Source organism: Cuculus canorus, chromosome 7, assembly GCF_017976375.1.
Source record: "Cuculus canorus isolate bCucCan1 chromosome 7, bCucCan1.pri, whole genome shotgun sequence".
NCBI lineage: Eukaryota > Metazoa > Chordata > Aves > Cuculiformes > Cuculidae > Cuculus > Cuculus canorus.
The window spans coordinates 36,065,433-36,081,759 of NC_071407.1; the positions used below are offsets into that span (position 1 = coordinate 36,065,433).

General features: G+C 46.9%; 1 protein-coding gene across 3 annotated transcripts in view; it reads left to right on the forward strand.

The window, feature by feature from the left end:
* Window positions 1–16,327, forward strand: part of PDLIM1 (PDZ and LIM domain 1) — a 46,216-nt gene continuing 29,889 nt past the window's right edge. Inside the window, exons 1-2 of one of the 3 annotated variants that reach the window (XM_054071089.1) lie at window positions 1–174; window positions 11,609–11,760. In XM_054071089.1, the coding sequence (XP_053927064.1) occupies window positions 79–174; window positions 11,609–11,760 (248 nt within the window). In that variant the 5' untranslated portion in view covers window positions 1–78. Of the gene's footprint in view, window positions 175–688; window positions 874–9,211; window positions 9,747–11,608; window positions 11,761–16,327 lie in introns of those variants that run through there. The other 2 variants (XM_054071091.1, XM_054071090.1) reach the window with 2 other exon arrangements.

Consider the following 16,327-nt stretch of genomic DNA (forward strand, 5'->3'; position numbering starts at 1 on the left):
GGCGGGGGATGGAGGGCGCGGGCCGGGCGCTGCCGGGGCGGGGCGGTGCCGGGCGGCCCGCGAGGTGCAGGCGAGCACATGGGGACGCACCGTATCGTCTTGCCGGGCCCCGGACCCTGGGGCTTCCGCCTGGTGGGCGGCCGGGACTTCGAGCAGCCCCTCGCCATCTCCCGGGTAGGCGCGCGGGCTCGAGCGGGCGGGCGGGCGCTGCCAGGGCGGCTCTGGTGACGCCGCCGCCGCGCAGGATCCTTTTCTTTACTTCTTTTCCGTTTCTTTCTGAATGTTTGTGCAGCGAAACGCGGTGGTCCGCGCAGCCCCTTCCCCTGGCCTTCGCCGGGGTCTCCGTCCTCCCCCCCTGCCCTCGGCCTGCCCGCAGCGAGCCAGGCAGAGCCCCCCCGCCCCGCGCCCCCTGAGGCGCTGCCGGGCGCTGCGCGGCTTCTGCTCACCGCGTAGAGTCAAGAGGAAACCCTCTGTTGGTAGAAGCTGCGTTAACCTGCGTGAAGCGCCTCTGCCTGGTTTGGGATAGGTGCTGCTTACCCCCCACTTAAATAAAGTTAGTTAGGAAATGACAATTAAAGATTCGCACCCAGACCGTTGGAATGGTGTCGCTCGCTCTGCCCTCCCGGGCTGCGGGGAGGGGGTCGGGGGGTCTCCCGCGCGGGCTTTTAATTCGCCACAAACTCCCCATCCCTTCGTGGCTTTGCATGGGAAGTGCCGCTCAGCGCCTCCCTCCAGGGGAGAAGGAATTTCCATGGATTTCCATCGATCCCTCCGCAAACCAGAGGGTTCCGTGCCCGCTGGTGGCTCTGCAGTTCCCGTGGGACAGACGGGAACTGGAACTCTTGTGAGTGGTGTTTAAAGAGGAGCGGGAAGGTGAGGCTTGGAGCGTTCCTCCCGCGGCGGGAGAGGCTGTAGGGCAGAGGAGATGGCCAGGCGAGTGCTGCCAAGCACAGAGGGGAAGGTTCTAATTTTCTGTGTAATCTCTTTCGATTACGGTAATAATACCTCGTTTTTCTAAAGCAGGTTTTGGACGTGAAAGCAGCTTTAGCTTAGGGGGAAATGATATTTTCTTCATTGTTATAGTAATTGCCATTTCCTTCCCGGGAGAGGCTCTCGGGCAGAAGCATGTCTGGTCCTACCGTGTTGCTCTTGCCCCTTCTCCTTGGTCGCATTTGCCGGTGCTTCTGGGCACATACCGAGGGACATAGGTCAGAAAAGCAGCAAAAATAACCACCTCATGAGAAATTGTGACCCTGGAGACTAAAAATGTAATAAAATATCCTCTCTAGTGGTGACGTAAATGCTGATGACAGGCAGCTCTTATCACAGCTTTCCCTTGCGGCCCCTCCGACGTTTTTAATTTCTCCTCCAAGACTTGAAGCCGTTAATGTTTCCTGTGGTTTGCTCCTATGACTCCTGGATTTGGCGACTTGTGTCAGGAACAAAACTCTTAGGAAGTCCTTCCTTCATTGCGTGAAAGAACATCTGGTCGCATTTTGTCCTATTTTAAAGAACCTGTTCCTCCTTGTGTGATAACTTTTGGGGGCTATAACTTCATTTCTCTCCTTACTTAGCACATTCGATACCTGTGCCCTGATCAAAGAACTTTTTAGGCACATAGCCCTCCTCTTAAGATGGTGCAACCTCTGATTGTAGGACTGGCATCTGCCAGGAGCTAGGAGAGCCTTGCTCCCACCACGATTTGAGGTACGAAGGCTCCCCAGATGAATGACAGGTGAATGGTGGGAGCACTGCAGCTTGTGATGACAGCGTCACCGTGTGAGCAGGGGAGGATGCAGCCATCCCTCTCCAGTACTGTTATGCATTTGCTCTGTGCTGCAGCATGTAGGTTCTAGGTCTGTGACACAGATGTGCTCGTGGGAACTGCTGTTAGCAGCAGTGCGCGGGACTGGGCTGCCCACCCCAAGCCAGGCACACATCCTTGATTGCTCCAGGAAGCAACATTGTCCTGCCACTGCCAGCTGGAGCATGGTGATAGGGGTGTACTACACAGTGGGAGAGTTCCCTCCCATGTGGCCAGGGGAGCCTGGCTCTGCCTCGCCTGGGGCTGCCTGTCCCATTGCTGCACTGCTGGGGTCACCCTCCTGCTCCAGGTGTGTGCTGGCACGGCAGTGCTGAGGGTGTGGGGGGATGCCCATCCAGACACGGGCCTGAGCCAAGTGTCTTGCAGTTCCCTTTAAACCAAGGTACCTAAATGAAGCCTACATTGTCTGCCAGGAGCTCACATTTGGCTTCTGGCAGCGTCATCCTCGTGGTGAGCTTTTGAGCTCAACTTGGTATTTATGGCCCTCAACACCACCGCACCTCGGTGCCTTACTACTGGCTTTTGTCTTCTCTAGCTCCCCTCTGCCGTAGGGAGGGTTTATCCCAGTTGCGCTGGTGGGATACAGCACCATTAGAGTTGCCAAGGTGGCTCATTCCCCAGGAGTCCTGCAATCCTGGGGCTGAGAGAGTCAGGAGGCACCAATGCTGTGAGATTGGAGCCAGCAGAACAGCCTGGGTGAGACATGCTGGCCAGCAGAAGACACATGGCATTAATAGCCAGCTGTGTTTACAAGACTGGCAGATGAAAGGTTATGGCATTTCCGCAGCTGCTCTTACCTTGTCTTTTCACGGAATCACAAGGTGATTTTGTTGCTGCCCTGCCTGCCTTTTTCACTTGAACTGTATGTTCAAAACTGCTTTAGTCTCAAATACATCATGAGCATCTTCTCCTGCAAAGAGTTCTGGTTTCTCGGTTGTGTTGGACGAGCCTTCCAAGTTACAGCTGGGCATGGGGATTTCACAAGTGATCCATGTGAGGCACTCTTGTGAAGTCTCCTCTGTTCTGGATGGATGCTTCACAGCTGTTTCTGGGTTAGGTGTTTCTTTTTAACTGTAGGGTTATGGTGAACACTTTACTGCAATCTTTGTTGAGAAGAAAAGACTGTATTGCTCAGCAGGATGAACCCTAATCGAAAGCCTGTTTCATTGCCTTATTTGAGTAGGAAAGACCTTTGTCTTTATCTGCCCAAAATACAGGAAGAGCAGAATTTGACTGTACATTTTGTAGCCTCATTAAGGAGGGGGTGTCTGTAAAAACGGACCAAAAGCTGGTGCACTTCTGTAGCTATGTTTTGTTATGAAGCTGAGCATTTTCTCAATGCAAAAGTTGTTTTAAGACTGCAGCCCAGTTCTGCAAATAAGTTAAAAAGATTCGATTGCAACATTGTGCCTGTTGCTGATTTCAACCACAGTAAAACCAATTCATCCCTCTTTAGTCTGATAGTTTAGGTATTCATGGTATTTTAAAAGCTCAGAATTTACAGCAAGTACAGAACTGAAAGATAATCAGGTATTTCCTGGGTGTTTGGGGTTTTTTAAGCATGGCCCTTTGAGCCAGCTCCATAAACTTAATACTTGATTTAGTGATAAAATTTGACTTGGTGGCCTGAAATCAAGCATGGGACTGAATCCCATAGTGTAAAACAACTTTGTTACTGGCTGATGTCCTTACTAGCTCCTTTAGCCAGGTGTCCTGTTAGGAAGCCACCAAGTGAAGGCATCCTGCAGCCACGGGTGAGAGAAAACCCTGATGGTACTGGACACCATGCTAACACTTGGGCTCAGTGGGATGGGCTCAGCAGCTATGTGGAGATCATAATCCTTCTGGAGCATGCCAGGGCTCAGCTGTGGGGCTTAGGTGACGAGTTGGAGCATCTTTCCTGGGAGAAAAGAAAGAAAGAAGGAAAGAGAGAAACAAAGGCAGGCAGGCAGGCATGCCATGGTCTGAGGCCTGGGGCTAGACAGGGAGGCCTCCATGCCTGGAGGAGAGCTGGAATGCCACCCTCTCTGCCAAAAGAAACAGGGAGTGTGGTGGATGTGGTACGATGTAGGGTTGGGTTGACTTTGCTCCTTGGCCCTGAGAGCCTTGGCTGGTTCCCTTGTGCACACCTGTGGCTGCAGGTCCTCTCCCACCCAGCCCAGGTTCCGGGCTTGTAATTGCAAATATGCCAGTGTTGCACTTGGCTCTTGTTCTGAGGCTGGCTTGGCAGAGGGAGCCAGCTGGGGAAAGCTGCTGGGGTTTATAGGAAGGTGAATGTGGCTTTACATTTCCTGCACTGGTGTTTTCTCTTGTGCTGCTGCTCCTTGCTGCCAGGTGGGGTGGGGGCTGTGACAGCACCAGCCATGCTGTGCCCTTGGGGACACCTTGCAGAGCTGCTCGGTTGCTAGACAGACAATCAGTGCCTGTGGGACACCAGTCGTTATGGTCACCTGGCAAGAGCCTCTAACCTGCCAGAAATAGCTGGGATCATGTTTGGAGGACAACACAATGACTTGTGCGTTTTGTGCTGTAGAAAGTCCTGTCTGGTCTGGTCCGTCTGAGCATGTGGGGTGCAGAGAGCAGAAGTTCACATAATGGTCCTACAGACTTTGAAGTCAGTGTGAACTCTGGCAGCTTCTCAGGTAGCTGCTGGGTCTGGACAAGCCTGTGCTTCAAGGGTACAAAGATGCTGAGGAGAGGAAAGGACTTCACTGATCTCTCTGACTGCTGGGGTTTGGATGAGAAGTTGTCCTTAATCATAGCAAGTGGAAAGCAGCAGAATTTTCTCACAGCAGAGGCAAAGTGCTTTGGGGCACAGGACTGGCTTTATCTTTTCCAGCCCCATTCGCTGAGTCTGAGGGACAATTCTATCTTTAGAAAAACATTTAACAGAAAGAGGAAACTGATTAAATACCTTCTACTGCGGTTACATCCAAGAGGGGTACTCTTGCCTTTCCTGGGAGCCAGAGTTGTACTTTCTGTAGTTCACCTTTTCAGACTGATTTGCCACGTCTTATGTCACCCAACTTTGGAGAATCCCTTTCCCTGAGCCTCTTCATTGAGTCCAGCATCATTTGGTGGAGTACATCTGACTTGTCTTGTTCTTGATGAGTTCTGCAAAGAACCTAAAGAAAGGACTCAGTGTTGGGAGGGGATGTACCAGCCCTAATCTTATATGAGAGCTTTTAGCACCCAAACTTAAGTTGACAAAGGTTAAGTGTTGGACTTATTGAGAGAGAGTCTTTTTTGTTCCCTTATCTGCTTGTTGAGAGTTATGTGTAGCTGCAAGCAATCTTTCACCCTCAAAAAATCATTTTGTCCATCAGAAGGTGTATTTTATTTGTAAAATGCTTTGGGTTTGAAGGGTGCAATGTCAACATAACTGCAGCAAATGGATTTTATTTTCTTCCTTACAAACAGGGAAATTACAGGAGGCTTTAACAGTATAAACAATTTATGTTTTTCTGGACAGTGACACAGTAACTTCAGTAGTTGCTGATTACTAGACATGTTGTTTTATTTAGAGAATGAAATAAACCGTCAGGAAAGACGAAGCTGATGAGCAGATGTATGTAATGTTTTTGAGGTTTTGCAAGAAATCTTCATACTGTTTTTACACTGCCTGCCTGAGGTCAGCCCTCTTGTCTTGTCTAATGCCTTCCCTTCTCTGTGTTAATAAAACTCATTGGCTGTCAGAAATAGGCAGGAGCCAAAGCAGGCAGGAGGGTGAAGGTGAGCTGAGCTGCCAGAGGGGTTTTTGCAAAGGGTGGGCTGCTGCTCAGAGCTTTACCCAGAAAGAAGCACGCCCCCCTTCCCCTCTCCTGGAGTCTCCTGGGGATGGGATGGCCTGGACCAACACAGAGCAGCCAGCGAGTTTTGGGCTGCAACAATGTCAGACAGTAATAGTACAGAGAGCCAGAGCACCTTGGGAGGAAGATCTAGAGCCAGCTGTAAGGAACCAACCAGCCTGTTGTTCCCTTTTCCCTAAAAAGAAGGGGTAGGGAATGTGCTTGCCTGAATTTTCTCATAGCTTCTAATCTCTGCTGACCCAGCTGCATACTTTTGCTGGGAGAAACTGTGGCTGCTTAGCATAATACGCCAGTGCTGAGCACATTAGTCATAGTAAAAACAGCAGCGTATGTATGTGGGTGGGAATGATTAAACTGAATGTCAGAGATGTCTAGTTGTGACTGGTGGCCTTAGAAGTATGTTGCTGCTTGTCCTTCTGTCCAGCAAAGGCACATCTCAAGCTCAGATATGTGCTATTTCTCTGAATCTTTTTTTTGGTTGATGTTAATTTTCTCATTTCTTATCTCTGAATAACTCATTGCGATGTGTGTCTCACTGTGGAGTGGTGGCTGGTGCCGAAGTCTGCGGGGTCTGTGAGAAACTGTGAAGGGCTGATGGAGTTAACAGGTAGTGTGCCTGAATGGATGGGGGAGAAGGCCAGGAAGAATGAAGCTGCATTATGCTGCTCTTCATAGAAATGCTTCCCACCATTCCTCCCTCTCATCTCAGCTGCTGTGGGCAGCAGCTTCCCGTAATATACCCACTGCTGCCTCTTGGATCCTTGCTGCAGAAGTGAAAAAGAAGTCACAATATATCCCTGTCCAGGGATTGCAAAACTTGTTAGGTAGCATTTATGGAGGCAATTGCATCAAATATAAAATGTGGTTGTGTTAGGCTAGCTCTGGAACAGACAGAAGTTTTATAAAGGCCTCCTGGGAGCTGGCTAAGCTGCTAAATCAAAGCATTTTCTTCTCTACTGTAAATGAACTTGCCCAAAGACTAGCTGAAGACTTGGATGTGTCACAGTCACGTCCTTTGTTTGCTGCCTGGCTGCCAGCGCAAAGGGTCGATAGCAGGCAAACCGCCTGGGATACAGAAACCTGAACTTTGGAAAATCACAGTGGTGTTAGCAAGGTGGAGAACAAAGCAGGAAGGGGAAGGGAAGGCAAGTATTTTTTTTCTGCCCTTTTCATGATTGCAGAGCTTTATATACTTGTGTGTGTGTGCATGCACATGTATGCAAAGCTTCACTTCATAATATAAGAAAATAACATGGAGTTTTCTTCTAATCCTGAATCTGTGGGACCTCTTTGAAAAGGGGAGTTCAAGTCTATACCTGGTTAAAACTGTTATCCACTACCCAGAGCTGTGCATGAGTAAAGTGTGCATGATCAAGCCCACAGATTATGGGAACTATTTATTTCCTCTGTATGCTGGCAAATGTGTCTGAGCTGCTATCAGAAACCTAGTTTGTGTCTGGTTATAAGTGTCTAGATTATTCCTTTAGTAGCCCAGATTTTTTGCCCAGAGACCCAGCCAAACACACTGTCACCACAGGGACACTCGGAGCTCTGGGACCTGATTTGGATATGGCATGAAGCAGTGCTTCTCAGCCTGTCTGGGCATTTTGTGTTCAACAGTGAAATGACCTGATGGCAAAGTGTTATTGCCTGGGAGCAATCACCACAAGGTAGGTCACAGTTCCTTTCTGAAGGAAGCCCTTGAGTATAATATTAAAGGGTGTGCAATGCTTTATTGACTTGGTGATAGTGTCTCTGGAGCTGGGGGGCTCAGGAACACTCTAGGTACTGTGATGCCTCTGCCAGAGGCTGCCCAATCCCGTTGTGGGAAGCCCAAGCCAGCTGGGGAGCTATTTTGAAGGAGGCTGGAAGCTGTCTATGCCTTTGTGTGAGACGTTACTTGTGCAAACTTGGGTTTGCGGATTTTGTTCCTTGCTGTCTCTGAGTCTTCCTCGCCTTCCCTCGCAGCTGTATCCCATCATTATCAGGTTACCTGCCTGCTGTCCTCTTTAATATCTACAGGTGTCTGCTCCATGCTAGGGCAGGAGGGGAGGTAAAGGAGAGAGGCTGATGCAAAGCTTTAAGGGGTTTGAGAGCAGAGCAAGAGGAAAGCACCTTCAGGTACTGTAACATTTACTGAATGCCTGTGACCCTGAAAGCTTTTGTTCATTTTTGGAGTCCTTCTGGTCTGATTGAGTAAGCTATCTGGTATCTGCCAGTGCTCTGAGAGCCTCTGGCTGTCCTCTCTGGCCATGCTCCATTGCTCCCCATGGACCAGGGAGTGATGTTACAAAAAAAAAAAAAAAGAAAAGCGGGAAAAGGTCTTCCCAGTTGCAGCTTTCTGCTCCTCACTTAATAACAGAAACACCTTTCGCTTTCCTGAATTAAGTGGTAGTTGGGCAAATCTCTAAAAGCAACATTGACAACACTGAGATAAGCCCAGACCTTACTGTGAGGGTGGTTGACAACATTATTAGTAGCTCTTAATCGTCCTAAAAAGGATGAGTTCCCTGTGGTACCATTAGCCTTGTGCAGATACATTTGCTATAAGCAGTTCTTGCAAGCTTGTTGTTGCAGCGGAGCAGTTTGTGGAAGGTTGCATTTCAGGGTGAGGTATTTCCAGTTCCACAGGGTGAGAACTGAAGAAATTGGATTTTAAAACATGAACTTGCCACAAGGAAACTTATTTTCATTACTGTGCATCCTTGTGGCTTCCCCTTAGAGGAGAGGTTTGTACAGTACCTGAGTGGACTTAACTGCCCTTGTGCAACTGGTGGCTCTTATCTGATGGAGAAGAGCACTCAAATTTCAAATTCTTCTGAAGTAGACAGAGAAGGAGAATGTGACATAAGCGCTGGCAAAGCACAGAGATGTTCCTGTGAACGCTGCTTTTGTCCTGGTTGGTCTTGGGGTTTCTTCAGAATGCTTCAGCATGTGTGTCCCTGACTGCTCCAGTTCTGCTGGCCCTTGTGGTAGGGGATTGTTTCTAGGAGTCTTCCACATGTTGTGTAGATTATGTATGTAAATGCAAGCTCTACATGCTTGCATCTAAATGCTCTATGCTGCCCCTGGCAGCATAACAGCAGTGGTGTTAATCAACTTTTATTCTTGACCTCTTGGTGGTCTTATCTGATAAAAAATGAATCATAGGAATAATGTGCTGAGCTCTGTGCCCCTCACAGGGGTGAGTTATGTGTCCCTCTCCCTCCTTTGGTAACAAAGAAAATAAAGGCACTGAGAAACCAGGTGACTTTTTTAAGGCCTGAGTGACCAGGAGAGGACCCACAATGTGTCTTCTGAGGGCTCCCTCCAGTGTAATGATGCCTTTATGGATCTGTCTCATGGTTTCTGAAGCAGCAGCTCCCCAGTCCAGTGGGACTGCAGCCACTGCCAATGCTCAAGATTTCTTCATGGCTGCTGTCACTGTTACAAGGTTTACAAGAAGGTACTCTCAAGGCAATGGATCCAATGGAGCAGCGGCAGGCAGTGCTTGGTGATCTTGTAGACCACCAGTTGGCTGCAGGCTGCAGCTTGGCAGGTGATGATGTTTACATTTAAAGCTGATTTTCTGTTTCCATCTGGTGGCTTGTATTGTCTTTCAGCATTTCCTCTCCCAGCTTGAGTCTGCTTACAGCATTGAAGGGATAAGCAGGTATATAGGCACTATTTGTTTGACTTATCTGAAGGTCTTTGGGTTAATGTTGAGCACTTTGGCCAACCTGGGCATTTGTGATACACATCTATGTCCTTCCCTTTTTCAGGGAATACTGTCCTAGTAGAGAGGTAAAAAAGAAAAGCATCCTGTTATCATCCTTCTGCCTAGGGAAAATATCCTACTCCAGCTGTGAGAGGATGTACTGAAGAGCTTTGGCTTTGGCTCAGGGAAAGGAGTGACTGCAGCTAGTGTGTAACATGTCTAGGAGGTGAATGTTTCCCTGAGGGGAATGATGTGCCATCCAATCCCACTTTAGGAAAACTCTCTAAATCCTGTGAACAATGTTTATTTATAATGTCTGACAGCTCTAATGCCTTTGCTCATCTGCTTTCCAGCATGCTGAAACCTAGCAAGAATGCACAGAATGAGCACGAGTTGCAACAGACTCATGAATGAGGTGTGTCCCAGCTGCAAGGCATGTTTTAACCTACTCATGTCTAGAAGCAGTCTTCTCATATCCTCTCCTTATTTAATAATTCATGAAAGCCCACAGCAATCATTGTGCTCCTTGCACAAATTCATTAAAACTGCACAAAATCTTAAAATCATAGAATAACTGGATTCGAAAAGACCTTTAAGGTCATCAACTCCAGTCATAATTGTCGACTACTAAATCATGTCCCCAAGCGCCTCATCTACCTGCCTTTTGAACACCTTAACCTTTTTCTATGAAGAAGTTTTTCCTAATGTCCAATCAAAACTTCCCCTGATGCAGCTTGAGGCCATTCCCATTTGTCCTGCTGCCTGTCACTTGGGAGAAGAGACCAACACCCACCTCTCTACAATCTCCTTTTAGATAGTTGTAGACAGTGATAAGGTCTCCCCTCAGCCTCCTCTTCTCCAGGCTAAACAACCTGTTTCCTCAGCCACTCCTCATAAGATTTGTTCTCCAGCCCCTTCCCAGCTTCATTGCTCTTCTCTGGACACACTCCAGGACCTCAATGTCTTCCTTGTACTGAGGGGCCCAAAACTGAACATAGGATTCCAGGTGCAGCCTCACCAGTGCTGAGTACAGGGGCAGAATGACTTCCCTGTCCTGCTGGCCACACTGTTTCTGATACAAGCCAAGATGCTGTTGGCTTTCTTGCTTTCTTGTCCACCTGGGCACAGGGCTGGCTCATGTTCAGTCGGCTGTCGACCAACACCCCCAGGTCCTTTTCTGCCAGACAGCTTTCCAGCCACTCTTGCCCAAGCCTGGAGCACTGCATGGGGTTGTTGTGTCTTACATAGTTTGCAAAGCCACAACCACATTTGATGTTTATCACTATACACCTATCAGTAATTTTGGCCTAAAATAATCTCCTCAGCAGATCTAGGGGAAAAATGAATGAGCTGTTTACTTGATTAGCTTTTTAGCGGGGACTTATTTTTTCTCACAAGGGGTGTCATACTGGCAGCATTGCTGCATTGTGTCTTCTGTCTGGGATCTTGGTGAGATAAGCTCTTTTCCTATCAGTCATTTATCAGGCAGAGAGCAACACCTCTTTAGCAGTGCAGTGGCATACCTGGGAAGCAAAGCACCATGTGTATGGTAGAATGTATCAAGGTGAGTTGTGGTCAGGCTGGCAAGCTGGAAATGCTGCTTCCACTTTTCAGGAAGTATGGTCAGATTATGATTTAAAGATAAAGTTTCTTACCATTCTTCCTCGCAGCCTGCTTGTTAGATTAAGCACTACTTTGGAACTAATCTTGCTGAGGTCAATAAGTCTATTGCAGCCGTTCCTGCACTGAAATAGAATAAAACTGAAGAATCAAACAAAAATCTTGATCCCAGACCTTTCTTCCAAGGAAGGAAGTGAATGAGATCATGATGCAAAGGTGTTTGTGACTGGTGTCGACTGTATTGCAATGACTTTGGTACTCTATTCTGTCACCTTTGGTTTTTGGAAGCTCAGGTTTCTTGGCTGTCCTTAGCCCCTTCTGTTTTGGAGAGCATTTCTTTGTCCAGCAAAAAAAACCAAAATTGCTTTCTGCTTGTTCTTGCTTTGAGTGAAACACAATTTCTATTATTTACCTGTTCTGTCATCCATATTTCTGTCTGTGGGTGCCAAAACAGAATTCTACTCCTGACTTGTAATACTGAGAGTATTCAAAAGGCCCAGATCCAGACAGCTTTCTGCTGAGAGCTTAGTTTCATTGGTTTTAACCTCCTTGTTTTCAGGTACCAGCAAAAGTCCTGAGTACTGCAACAGTTTTTCAAGTGTTGCTATGGGAGGCTGCTCCCTGGAAAGGCCATTCATTCTTTTTGTTTTCTCTTAGGTGACTCCAGGTAGCAAAGCTGCAATAGCCAACTTATGTATAGGAGACCAGATCATAGCCATTGATGGGGTGAACACGGATAACATGACACACCTTGAGGCGCAAAACAAAATCAAGGGTTGCACAGATGAACTAACTCTGACAGTCAGCAGGTACGTTACTGGGGGAGACTGGGGTTGGAAGGAGGGAGGGATGGGGCCGGGGTTGGGGGTCACACAACAGTAGCAGTGTTTTGGTTTGGCAGCAGACCTCTCTGATTGGTTTGTTTACTTTGACCTTTTAGTGCTTTTTCTGGCCAGGTGCTGGATTGCAAGAGGGAACTGCATTTCAGCCTTTAATCCTAATGCTGCTTGTGTTTCTTGCACTTTGACCTAATGAAAACAGAGGCTGTCAGCCTATTCTGTGGCTCCTGACAGCAAGAAATCAAAGACAGGTCTCATGAAAACTTCACTTATAGTGGAGGAGGTAAGACCAGAGATGATCTTTCTTCCTGTTGCACTAATTAGCGGATAAAATATATTATCCAAGATATTAATTGCCTAGTTTTTGCCACGCACAGACTCAGAAAGGTTGTACATTTTGGAGCCTCTTGATGAAACAGCACTGACAGCGCTAAACAGTGATGAGCCAAGTTGCGTCAAAGTGCCTGTCAAACATCGGTCTTTTGTGAGAGAATAAAAAGGGTGACAGTGGAGCCGCAGTCTCCATCATTGGTGTAAAGCAGAGGCTGGTTTCAGCCATCCCACTGTCTCAAGCTGCAGAGCAATGGACAGCGTCATTCCTTTCCCCAGCTGTGCTTTGTTCATGGTCCATCTTTGTACAGAGAAGAAACGGAGCCTGGGAAGGCAGGGAACTGCTTTGCATTGACACATTGCTTCTTAAAAGTATTGGAGCCTAATTTTTTGGATGCTGGGGTTTCGCCTCCCTCTTTGTTCGAATTGCAGTCATGGGTAGCAGCAATTTTTGAAGTCAGATGATAGATGCATCATGGCATTTGTAGTTGCTTTAAAGTGAGTATTTCCTGTGGCCTCACCTGCCCTCTCCCTGAGCAATCATACATCAGCTTCACAGAACATGCAGGGGAAGCACTTTCAGGAGCGCAAAAGCATGCCTTAAATGACACAGTAGTTCAGTTGTTCAGAGCTTTTCTGTGTTAAACAGAAGTCTTTTACCGTAGCTTGGATAATGGCAGGAGTTCAGCAGGCCGAAAAATGCCTGACAATTCATTGAGGAAACTCACAGAGGAAAGAACGGAGCACTGTGTGAATTAGTGGTGAGCACTGCAGCAGCACATTAGCCCCAGAGTTTCTCATATTGACCTCTAATTTAGCAGCCTGTAATCTTCCTGCAAACGGGTACCCCTTTTCTTTGTCAAAATACCCAGCTGCTTGACTTGGCAAACCAGTCCCATGTAGTTCTGGCTGGGAGAAAGGAGGGGAGACAAGGGCTCTTTCAGCCTGTGGGCAAGCTCATTCTTACAGATCATTGATTCTGTAAAATGTGTTTGCTAATGTTAATTACGAAGTCATTAACTTTATAGCTACCCCATGCATGTTTCATTGGCTTTGCATATGAAAGTTGTCCAGGAAGAGATTTCTGTCTGGATGTGCAGCTATGCAAAACTACGCAGGGGCTTTGAGTTAGCACGGCCAAACTCTTTTTCAGGACCCCTTTCAAGGAGGTAGCATGAGTGTGTGTTGGGCACTTCTGCTACTGTACTGATCGATGAGTGCTCCTGACAAAATAGCTGGGAGTGCCAAGACTGCAAGTGAAAAGGAGTTGTCTGACTACTTACCCACCTTAGGGTTTGATATCAATACACATCGCACTATGCAAAAGCCTTTTTAGATAATCCTAGGAGATTTTTGATCCTCCTCTGTCTTTAGGAGAAGAATCATAGAATGGTTTGAGTTGGAAGGGACCTCAAAGATCATCTTAACTCCAACCTCCCTGCAGGGATTCCTCCCACTGGATCAGGCTGCTCAAGGCCCATCCAGCCTGGCCTTGAACACTTCCAGGGAGGGGGCATCCACAACTTCCCTGGGCAACCTGTTCTAGTTCCTCACCACCCTCATTGTGAAAAATTTCCTCCTTATGTCTATCTAGTCTAAATCTGCCCCTCTCCAATTTAAAAGCCTTTCCCCCTCATCCTATCACTCCATACCTTTGTAAACACTCCCTTCCCGGCTTTCTCGTAGTCTCTTCAAGTACTGGAAGGACGCTATGTCGTCTCCTCGGAGCCTTCTCTTCTCCAGGCTGAACAACCCCAACTCTCTCAGCCTGTCCTCATATGGGAGGTGCTCCAGCCCTCTGATCATCTTTGAAGCAGGACATGTATTTGTATTGGGGAATATGATACTGTAGAGTGCTTTCTCAGAGAAGAAAGCTATCTCTTAATGCCAAGAGACAGTCATATGCATTGTGTTGTCTCTCCTGTTTGTACTCTGAGAATACTTTATCCCAAGTGCCCAGTTGTCTCCTAGGCCCTCATAACAGGCTTGTTCCAAACGCAGCTGGACTCAGTGGTTGTGAATGCAGTGTAGTCTTTGTTGCTGAGGCTAGCTCTTCTTTCCTGTACAGTCGAAGGCAAGACCTTAAAATGGTAGATCTTGAGAGGAGGCCTTGAGGGCTGACAGAGGACGTCTTTGTATCAGTTAGAGTCCATGCTTCATCTTCCTGTTCAACTTAGTGTAAAGGAAGTGAGTGAGGAAGGCAGACTATGGGTTGGAGCCCTCCTCCATGTAGAAGGGAAGAACGTTGCTACCAAGGTCCAGAGGGTGGAAGGCATTTGGGAAGATGAGTGCCACCTGGCCAAGTGGTATGGCTTGAGCTTCCTGAACCTTGGTGGGCCAAACTGTTGTCAGTAAGGCCTGACCTTATAGTTAGTCAGGAAGGCTGACAATACGGTTAGATCAGATCTGGAAGATTTTTCTCTGTTGAAGTCACTCTGTAAGTAGTTGGCTAAGTATGAAAAGGAAAGTATATCGTTTGCACTTCAACACCACCAACTCTTGGGCTTGGTCTCCGTGGTCTGCAATCACAGCTTGCTAGCTGGATCTGTTGTACATAGTAAGCCATGCTGGCGAGGACCATTAGTCCAGCAGGGCCGTAGCTCCATGGGTTGGAGCATCATGCACAACTGGTGCTGAGATACTGCAGGTTTCCTGGAGTAAGAAGTCTTCCATTCCTCCTTTTTGGCTCACCATCACAGAGGTGTCTTGTGAAAGCATAAATCCTTAGTAATTTTTCATTTAATATGTGATGAATTTTAGATGATTATTATTCATTTAAATGATTTTGCTTGCAAAATACTCTCTGACCTGCATTCAGTTTGGCAGCAGGGTTGTGTCAAGAAGGATTTTAGACATGGTTCTAAGCTTACATGAGGTGGTTTGGTTCCATCAAAGGATCAGTGCTGTTGTGACAGTGGGGACTTTGTTTGTTACTGACATGAATGTTAAAAGTGCACATGGGTTCAAAAGGAGACTGGATGAGTTTATGGAAGACAAATATATAATGGATATTATATAACCATAGCAGTATCTCTGCTGCAGAAAGCTGTTAAGCTGCAAGTAGCTGGAAGATGGTGAGTGTTTTAGGGAAGTATTGCGCTATGCGATACTTGTGTTTTTCTATGGACCAAAACAAACTTATCTGCAGCCCTCTTTTAATGGAGCAGTTAAAATGTCTTCATGTTTGGCTGTACTAATGATTTTCTAAGAGAAGTGTAAATGTAGACAATTGGAAGGACTTAAACACTTCTGGTAAAGGAAATGCTGTTTGCGCTGTGTACTTGATTGTGAATATCAACAGCGTTCCAATGTTTCCTGCTTCGGTGTTTCCCTTATGACGGTAACAGTCCGAAAATATTTCAGATCAGATTGTAGGCAGGAAATCTAGTCTAAGACATGTCACTGTTAAAAACAGATCAAATTACTAGGTGAAGAAAACATGCCTGGTCTGCTTTTTTACCAAATTCTTGCTGAACTGGCAGCAACCCTTGGCTCTTTTCTGAGCCTGTGTTTGTTCATTCAATTTGCTTTTTGTTTCAGGCTAGAGAGTGCTTTTAGAAATGTGGTTCCCAAGAAACCAAATTAAAGGTTCCATTATTGTCTTCAGCAGCGTAAAATCATGCTTAGCACCATGGTTTTGAATGGTTTGCACAGAAAGATTGACCTACAGCAGACTGCATGCTTCAGTCAACTCAAACCCACTTGGTTGCTGAATTAAGACATTTCAAAGGCAGAGTTTTGAGTCCCTTTCATTGGAAGAAGAAAGTTTGGGATCTTGAGTCTTTGAGAAGAGCTACTTTTCTTTTTTTTCTTTGAATCTTTCAATTAGGGTGTGTACATAGTTGCATTGACATTTTAGGGTCCAGTGAAACTGCAGTGCACCCCTTCTGAGCACGCCTCTGATTTTCCTTTAATGGGAGTAAGCAGCAAGATTTGTCCAACGAAGTGGACAAAGCTATCAGCTTCCTTTGGAAACTTAATGTGGTTTGGGAAGGATGCTTGCTCTGACAAAGAGCACTCAAAGAAGGGAAGGCTCGGGAGGAACAGATTCTCCTACCAGAAACTTCACCTGATAGTCGAAACATCCAGGTATCACTGATGTCAGTGGTAGCACTCATGATGAATTTGACACATGGCTCTGTGGAGCTATGGCTGCAGGTATACAAAAGCAGACGAATGTTCATTGCAACAGAGGTGAAAATCTATT